Source organism: Protomyctophum parallelum (genome assembly GCF_964188405.1).
Source record: "Protomyctophum parallelum genome assembly, chromosome: 5".
Classification (NCBI taxonomy): Eukaryota; Metazoa; Chordata; class Actinopteri; order Myctophiformes; family Myctophidae; genus Protomyctophum; species Protomyctophum parallelum.
This window is the reverse complement of record NC_139702.1, coordinates 46679426-46689425: the sequence shown is the minus strand read 5'-3', so window position 1 is coordinate 46689425 and position 10000 is coordinate 46679426. Positions and strand designations below refer to the sequence as shown.

The 10000-nt window shown below is 42.5% G+C and overlaps 1 protein-coding gene across 2 annotated transcripts in view; it reads right to left on the bottom strand.

Moving 5' to 3' along the window:
- ttyh3b (tweety family member 3b) overlaps nt 1–10000 on the bottom strand; it is a 49061-nt gene that overhangs the window by 23789 nt on the left and 15272 nt on the right. For both annotated transcript variants that reach the window (XM_083764278.1, XM_083764279.1), the window contains exon 3: nt 8679–8881. In XM_083764278.1, coding sequence (XP_083620404.1) covers nt 8679–8881 — 203 coding nt within the window. The remainder of the gene's footprint in view (nt 1–8678; nt 8882–10000) is intronic.

Here is a 10000-nt window from a genome sequence, read left to right as displayed (position 1 = left end):
CTGGCGTCGTCATGAAAGGGGGCGGGACTGCGACGCTCTATAGCTTGCTGCTTTAGCAGAAATGGAAATAAAATAATAAAATGTAAAGATATTTTAAAATATATTTCCGTGAATGCAAGACTAGGCTCACATACATGGAGAACTTCAGACTGGATCGTCACCCATACATCTGCATATATATATGGAGCCGGCCAGCAACTCTACATCTGACTTCACGGACACCAGATTAATAGTTTAACTCCTGCTTCTCAATTGTGCCGTATTAAGAAGCTCTGTTGGGTGAGGTCGCTTCTCCCCCTCAGGGGGTCTTACTGAAGGGTGAGGCTATGGGTGAGACACAATTCCGTCCTGACCTTACACATGATTTACATTTAGTTGTGCTGGTGACTTGCATGGAAAATAACTGAAGCAGAAGCACAAAATGCTTCGTGCTGCGACATGCCGTGAGCTTGTAAATCAGCTATTTTCGGGTTTTAGACACAACATTACTATGTATGAAACAGGCTTTACATGCAGTGCCACCAACAACCTATTTAAACCAATTACTGTAAATGAATAGGCACAGCCCTTAAATACACTGTATGTTGTGAAATAAATGTGTTGTGATGTTATAAATGTACAGGCTATTTAGCAGACAGCTGTCATTAGTTGTGTGAGAGAGGCGGGAGCGAGTGAATGACATAATAGGAGAGAGAGAAGTCACGTTATGAAGTGAGTTTGGTGACTGCAGAATGATCTTTTCAACAGCGGAGTGGGTTGTAAAACTCGCGTGTCCTTTTCTTACTTTATGCAGGCCTTTATGTTTTTATGTAAATGAGAATGCTTCACTACGGTGCGTCTGCTACGCTGTCAGTCCATTTTGTGTCTGTTTTGTGGAATAAATGTGTGCGCTCAATGCTCATGCATATGTATGCATTTAATCAGATGTTTACTATGGACTAAAACGCTAAGCTAAAGGGATGGAGCCATTAGAGAAACGCTGTATGTTAATGTAAATATCCCTATATAGTATATAGTAATCCTACCGTCTATCCCTCTGTCCATCCAATCATCAGCTCTCTCTCTCTCTATCTCATCACTACCCCGATCCCTCTATTGCAGCGGCTCCCAAAAGGTACATTTGGTGTCTCCCTGTGACCAAAAACGAACACAAAATTAATGCAGCATATATCAGCAGCGGGACTGGGACACACTGTGAACTTGTAGAGCCATTTTCACAATTTGTGAAATGTTTGAAAATGTATGGACGTTTTGTAGTTCTAAACTTCGTTTTAAAAGATTTTACATTGCTGAGCAAGTGACCAATAATAATGTGTGCCGAGCCAAAAGTGGGTCCTCCTGACCCAGTGTTTCAGAGGGTCCTCCTGACCCAGTGTTCTCTCTCTCTCTCTCTCTCTCTGCTCTGTTCTAATACCTGCTCTCTCTCTCTCTCTCGCTCTCTCTCTCTCTCTCTCTCTCTCTCTCTCTCTCCTCTCTGTTCTAATACCTGCTGTTTCAATGTTTCAACCACTTCATCCTCTCACAGCTTAGGATGCAGCATGTTCAAAGGTCACATGATTGAGAGCTAATGGTGGATGGCTTGACCCAGATACAATATCTCTTTATATTATGCTCTCTCTCTCTCTGTGCGTGCGTGCTGACAGAATGTGTGTAACTGTAATGCCAATGCAAAACTTAACTAAGTGTACTTAATTACAAGCAATGTGTGCTAACTTGTTCACCATTGGTTATTAGAGGGTTCTGGGCTTCACGCATGCACACGTGCACACACACACACACACACACACACACACACACACACACACACACACACACACAGCAGAGAGACAGCAGTGCATGGCGACCTGTGTGCGTGTGAAGTTAATTCACAGTGATGCTCATCATATGGAGACAGGACCCGGTTCTGCTCCAGTCTACAGTCAACTGCACAGTCAGCAGCTCACAGTCACAACACAACACCACATGAAACTCACAATGAATGCTGAGTGATTCTTCTTCTCAAACCTTTCCATTTCAAGGACTCTGGACTCCCCCACATTGAGAACCACTGATGTGCTGTTTATGATGAATTTAGCTACATAGAAATGTCTATTTGTATGTCTCTAAATGTTTGTATGTCTTTAAATGTTTTGATGAATTGAACAATGTGGACCCTGTTGTAAACAAGTGTAATGCTTAATTGGGTCGTCCACTCACAGTTGACAGTCTTTGTATTGAGTTTGTGCTTAAAATGTACTGTAAATTCTACAAACTGTTAATAAATATTTCAATCAATCAATCAATCAATCAATCTGGACCCAGACGCAGAAAGGCCTCATTATTCGTTAAGCTCACATGGCGCCCGACTGGCCAAGTGTGGAGTAAATATTAATCAGAACTGGAGGTTGTGCATTAATGATAACGACATCTTAATGATAACGACATTAATACTGATACCAGTGTTGTGATCTCGTGTTGTGTTTATAGCTATCTAGCTCGTGTTGTGTTTATAGCAGACTCCTTACTCAAATGTCCACTTGCAGTTTTGGCAACTCGAAAGCAAACTCTAGATGCCCCAACATTTTATTTACCTGCCATAGTGTCAGCCCTTACCCCTGTGTCGGATCAGTGGTTAGCCTGGCATATTTGCAGAAACCGATAAGTCAAATAAGGGCCGATACCGATACTTTTCCAATTCCGATACAGTATCGGGACATCTCCAATAATAACATAGCAGATCAACACGCTCACGTTGCAATGCATTGGGAGTGTAGGCTGTGAATCTTTGGGTGTCCCACGATTCCATTCCCGATTCTTGGGGTCACGATTCGATTCAAAAGCAATTCAAAACGATTCAGCAGAATCTACTCCAGTCTTGCTGGCATGAAAGCAGAGTACATTTTGGTAAAAAGCTTTTATAATTGTAAAGGCTTTATCAATTGAATGATGTAAACACACAAAGGTGAATCCAAGACAACATGTTGTCTGGGATTTGGGATACATGCACAAATACAAATGTAGCACAAAACGTTTCAACATCTGACGGAGTCTGACTCAGTTACTTCTTCTCACCCAGTTACCAGAACAATACATTAAAGCAAAAACGTCTGTAAAATACATACTAGGCTCAGGTACAGTAGGTAGGCTTAGGCTAACTGGTAGTACAAATGCACACATGCATGGTATACAGAAACCCATAATGTATTGCACAGGTACTCACTCACTCATGCTATGTGTACAGAGACTAACAGCAGACACTCACACTAAAGAGTTGCCTTGATGCAAGTAATATTAATGAGTGTCTGTCAAGTGTCAACGAGGGTCAGCTGGACCCTCATTGACAGTCCCTTGAATATGAAGACATGAATGTTTACTGTGATTAGGTTAGGTTAAGCTTACATTTCCTATCGAATTGTTTATAATGAGAATCGCAATTTTAATTTTACACCCCTAGTTGGGAGCTAACATAATAATACTAATATAGGGTTTAAGTGTTTAAGAAAATTAGGAGAGAGAGAAAAAAAAGCTTCTGCCACCATGTTAGACATAAGACATTTAGCTCAAGAAAGAACACATGCAATCCTCCACGGGACTGAATCCCATCACCCCTTTCTCTCCAGTGCCTCCCTTTATAACTAATTTATACACTCTGTCGAAAAGAACTGATCCTCAAGCTTGTAGATCAGTTCTTTTCGACAAGAAACACCATCGTGTCATGGAGTATATAAAATGAGCTTTTCTCTGCTCTCCCACTCAATCCTTCTGTTTGTGTTTATGGGGTATGAGACAGGAGTATGTCACTCTCAACAGTAGGAGAGCCAATCAGTGCTTCTCAAAGTGGGGTCTGGGGATCCCCAACAGTCCTTGAGGGAGGGGGCTTCCGCGGGGTCCCCAGCAAAATTAAATTGATGGCTAGGAACCAAATGGACCCTTACAGGGCTGTAACTCTCAGAATTGACATAAAGGAGTAGTTTGCCCCCAAAAATGACAAATTTTCTATCAATTACACACTTCCCTTCAAGGGAGGGCTGTATAGTCCTTTTTAATTGAACATAAATTCTATATTATTCTGACACTGGCGAAGGCCTGCACGCCGAAGCGCGTTTGTCTGGTTTGACTGCTGCTGCGAATCCTCAACATTATTAATTACACACCCCATGAAGCCTTGTTTTTGTCTCATTCCTGAGCCAATAGTCTGATGACGGGGTCATCGGTCAGTAGGAGACTCAGTAGGAGACACAGAGTATCCTGAGGGCTGAGACTGACCGATGCATCACTAAAGTGTAGGGCCTTAAAAAGAAAAGAAAAAAGAAAAAAAAACGCTGTGAAAAACCGGCATCAAAGGTGCATGACATCACTGAGCTGATACGATGATGTCATCATGCAGACATGCAGGGAGGCTCGCCGCTGGGGAATCTAATAATATGAACAGTGAATAAGGTGCTTGTGTGTGTGCGTGTGTGTGTGTGTGTGTGTGCGTGTGTGTGCATGCGCACGTGTGTTTGCATGTGGGCATGTGCATCAAATATTCACCATGAAATATTACAGTTAATAATGAAATATTTAAAGCTGCAAATACATACTGAGTCACACAGACGCCCCCTACACACACGTGCGTGCGCGCGCGCGCGCACACACACACACACACACACACACACACACACACACACACACACACACACACACACACACACACACCTCCTCCTGACTGTATAATTCATCTCTTGTCTCTTGCTTCAAATCTGCTTCTGTCTCCATGGCAACGATTCTAGGCCAGAGAGAGAAGGAGGCAGAAGCGAGACCAGTACAGAGTAGGGATCGTGGTGACAGCGAGAAGGAGTATGCATGGGCCAAATGCACCATGCACCATTACAGCACAATATCCTCTCTGGAAAATATGTCCAAAACCGTTACATTTAAGGATTTGAATTCAAAAGCATCAAAAGTGGCAGATTGACAGAGCGTGCAGATCTGCTACTGCTGATGCTTTTGTTTGTTTGTAGTATGATCAAGTAAGGTGTTCATTTACCGAAAGGAAAAAAAAACAACACAACATTTTAAGATATGGAGATAGGAGTGTTTCTGCCTGACAGCAACAATATAATAAATGGATATTGTGATGTCCTCAGGTTGATTTATGGTTAAAAAGGGATTTGTAGGGTTATGCCATTCATAAAATTAAATGTTGATGTCCTCAAGTACAGACAACCCCAAAACATACTGTACCAGGCAGCAGTATCTGTGGTCAAACTCCCCTCAGCTGAGGAGGTGAAGGACCTCTTAGTGGTGTTCACACAGCTTTCAGACTGTGGAGAAACGTTTCAAACTGCCCTGCCCCCCCCCCCCACACACACACACACACACACACACACACACACACAGGCACACACACGCACCTCCACATACACCACGCATTGCAACATGACGTGACTCGCTTGTTACAGTGACTGCAGCAGCTTTATAGTGGAATCTGAGCTCAGCCTGCACTCTCGTGTTTCAGATACTTAAAAATATATCACAGCTGGATCGTACACCGGCGTACACTGCTATGTTGATTAATTTAATACAGAGGACCACATTGGAAACACGTGCCCATCCTTTTAGCCTCAATGTTTTTCTGTACCACACACATTTACATTACATTTCTGACAAAAAAAACCCCATATCGTTACTATTATGGGTGCGAACATTCAGCAAAAATAGATAATCTACAAGCGTTGTGAGCCGTTGTGAGCTTGTAGATGTGCTAATTTCGACAAAGAGATTTGGTGTAGAAGGGGAAATTGGTATAAACTATAAACCCTGGGAATTCCGTCAACTACGTATACAACGTCTTCAGTTAAGCGCTATTTAAAAAATAAGTTTTGCACACTTTTGTAAAAATCACACCCGTGTGAACTGAGTGGTGCAACTCCCCCCCCCCCCCCCCCCTCTCTCTCTCATTAGCAGGCAATAGTGCAGCACTCTCTGTCTCTCTGTTTCTGGCACAACAGCGCCCCTACTGGTACTCATTCTCGTGCTCATTAACGTCACAGATACACATAGGTGAACACGGACAAAGCTGTTCCTTGGAGTGGTTGCACCACTCAAAAATAAATAGCCAATCTACAAACTTGCGTTGCATTGTGGGCTATATTTTAAAATATTTTCCCCTAAACGTGCCCAAAATAGGAATGCCAAGGTTAAAGTGGTTAATCATCAACTAAACCAAACAAATGGTCTGCAAAGCTTGGGGAGAGAGGGACACACTCACACATGTATATTCACACACTCAAACCTTCATAATGCTTATTGCAAATGTATTCTAGGCAGTTCAAAAGGCACCAGAATTCATGTGCACTTCAATGTCCTTGTGTTGGACCACTTATCATTCCACAGTGGTTCTCCAGCAAACAAACGTAGCGGTCAACCGATAAAGTCACTCCCACGCTCACCCCCTCTCTGTCCTAACCATAGAGGTATAAAAGGACAGAGGAAGGACTGGAGCTACAGCCCCGCCCCAAGCCATTCATTTCAATGGAAGTTGCTCAGTGGCGTTATAAGACTATAAGTCACATATGGCTCCTAGAGGTAGTGTATTCCAGTACATCATCATGTACTGGAATGTCAGAAATTGTCAATAACGTGAGTGATTTGTGTCACACAAGGGTACCCAAATGTCACACCACGCATGTCAGTTTCCCATGTTGTCTTACATGTTGTGGGCAGTAGGTGGCAGTTTGCTGGGCTGTAGTTCGTTTGGCTTATGTTGAAGTGCTCGGCTCACTCACAATTTGGCCAATGTTTAACTTTTTATTTTTTGTAGTAGGCTATAAAAGTTGATTACTTTTGATGCAGTAATGGTCGTCTTTTTTTCTGTCTGAAAAGTCCTCAGTTCACTGTCACCTGGGGACCCCCCCAAAATCCCTAGTGATTACTAGTTATTTTTGTACCTAGTGAGTTACTCAATTCTGTAACTTCAACGACTATTTATAGCATAACTTTCGATTAATGTAGTCACGTCATTCCACTAATGAACGGAGAGATACAGCCTACTAAAACCTTTAATATTTCGACACTGCTAAACACACACGTGCATGCACGCATATAGGTTATACAATAATAAAAAAAAACAGTGACACTTAGCCTTATTTTAGTCATCTGCAATTGTTTAGTCTTAGTCTAGTTTTTTTTTTTTTTTTTTAAGATATTTTTTTGCGGCTTACGCCTTTTATTGATTTTTGAAGGGACAGACAGTAGGCTGACAGGAAACGGGAGAGAGATGGGGGGATGACATGCAGTAAAGGCCGTGTCGGGTCCGGGAGTCGAACCCGCGGCACACTGCGACTGGATTACCAGTCCGGTGCCCAGACCGTTACGCTACGGCCTGGGCCTTAGTCTAGTTTTAGTCGAGTAAATATCGAAATCTTATAGTCTTAGTCAACACAATTAACTCTGTTAAGGTTCCCCTTTCTGATCTTCTTCATAGACGACATACTCTAGCGGGGCAATTATATTATGTTCTTTACGGTACATATTGCATTGGGGCATGCATGAGTGAGGCATCGTTAGTTCCCGTCTGGGTGGTGCAAATATCGTATAAAGTACAACATAATGTTATGGCAACAGTAGCTTGAGGGTCGGCATGTTTACATCTCCATTACATTTCAAAGGACTGTTGTTTACACTGCGGATTGCATTTTCCCCTTTGAACAGAGATCGGATGAACAAGTACAACATTGTTCTTCCTGGTGCCGTTATCAGCCATCAAGTTGTTCAATACAGCATGTCTAGATGAAAAACAGACAACTATAGTAATATAACTATAGCATCGAAATCAACTTCATCCACGGAACAAATCTGGCCCGTCAACGCTGATAGGAGTGCACCAGAACATGTGTATGTCAGATACTGTTGGACAACATATCTTGCAATGTTGTTAAGACATCAGACACGTGGAATCATGTGTAAAACTCTATCAGTGGGAGACAGACTTTGTGCATTATGATGCGAGTCGACATGTTGCAAGCTTATGAATCGTCTATTTTACTTTATACACCAAGTATAAAATATAGGCTTAATTGTTTCCAGCCGGAATTTGGAAATTAGAAAACATAATCTAAGACAATGGTACACAAACTGGGGGCCAGGAATGATTTTTGGGGGGTCCCCAGATGATTTGCTTAATCTGCAACAGTGTTTTCACACTCAACAGTAAACAAAGCAACACACAGTCTAAGTGTATACAGGGTGTTTCTAAAGTTACAATGTAATGACTTTTAAGATCTTTTTATAGCAAACTGGCCAAATTCTCAAATGTTACGTATAACACAGAGGCAAACACTGTAAAAATAATATAATACAATCGCACAACACCTGCCAGTGCAAGGCGCTGTAGTTTGACGTTAGTCGTATATATGCTCAGAATGGCATAAAATACCATGTTTATAGCCTATTCTGGGGGTGATGGTCCATCCGTTCCCTAGGCCTACACTACAGATCCGGACAACATCACTTCCGGCTCGGGCGGAAACAGTAATGTAACGTAATGTAATCATGTAACAGTAATGTAATGTAACAATGTGTTGAGATTTGTTCAGAAGCTGCAGCCGCCCTGTGTACACAGGACAGGACTAGACATAAGGTGAAGCTGGACACTGCATTCAGTGTGCATGCGTGCGTGTTGGCGGTGCTGCGCGCCGTGCGCGATGCGGACTCACCTGCAGACTAGCGTGGCGATGATGACGCACCAGGCGGTGCAGCAGCAGTCGGCACTGGGCTGCTGGGCGTGCGACGAGTGGGACGAGCGGGACGAGTCCCCGGCCTTGCGCCGCCGGCAGCACAGCCAGAAGGAGTAGAAGAGGAGGAATAGCAGGTCCAGACTCAGACACAACAGCGCCACGGCACCGAGCAACAATACCGACTGCAGAGAGGAGAGGAGAGGAGAGCGGAGGTGAATACTTTTATTAGGAAAAAATGTAAACAGTAACACACTTGATTCATGCTAAATGCAGTGGTTTTCAACCACTTTTCATATCAAGGTCGATTATCTATTCAGCATTTGAGCCACGGACGGACCACCGTTTGATGTGATTTTGCATCTCAGACCCAAAACGAAATAATATTTTGTTATCGTTGGATAAGATGCTGTATTGATGTTGGTACCATTAGGAGAGCAAATGTTGATCAAAATAACACTTCTTGTAAATTAAGTAATAAAGATGTTTAACAATAATTTAACTCTTGACACTCAAGAGTTAAAGATCTAGAAGGGTCCATTTGGTTACGAACTTTCCATCATTTAGCATGGGGACCACCTGGAATCCCCTCAAGGACCCGTACTGGTTGAAATTGAAAACCACTGCTAAAAGAATAACACAACAAAACAAACAAAAAGTCCTGGGGACTTGGTTTCCGTTGTGGTCTCATGTGTTCAATTCAGCAACAGAACATAGAATATTAGCACAGTAAGAACACAGAAAAGAGGAAAGGGGAAGATCGGCGGCAGTGTAAGACCTCTCATTACAACAGGATTTAATATCTATTTCCACTTGTAGTTTTCTGACAGAAAGAAGCCAGTGATTCACGTCCTATAATGCAGTGGTTCCAAAAGTCTTTCATGTCAAGGTCCCTTTATTTTTTCTCATGTTCCCTTTGTGGCTCCAGCACCTCTCTTAAGTTTTTTCAGCGGATGAGCGGTGGTTCTTTTTCTATTTATGTCAAGGACCCCCAAATTAATTAGCCCCATTTGAAAAGATAATTATGCCAAGGACTCCCATAAGAGAAGATTTCTACGGCTCTAGCAGTGATTTTCAACCATTTCCATTTCAAGCACCCCCCAGGTTTGACTTGAATTAGGCTACGTTCCCCCATTTAATGCCATTTCTATCTCTGGGACCCCAATATATATTGTAAAATCATCATACTATAATTCTGACAATGTCTATCTGTCACTGTGACTGCCATAGCTCCTCACTGCCTGAAACAAACACTCCCACTTTTCACACAGGCATTGACCATAATCAAATTATAAATTAACTAG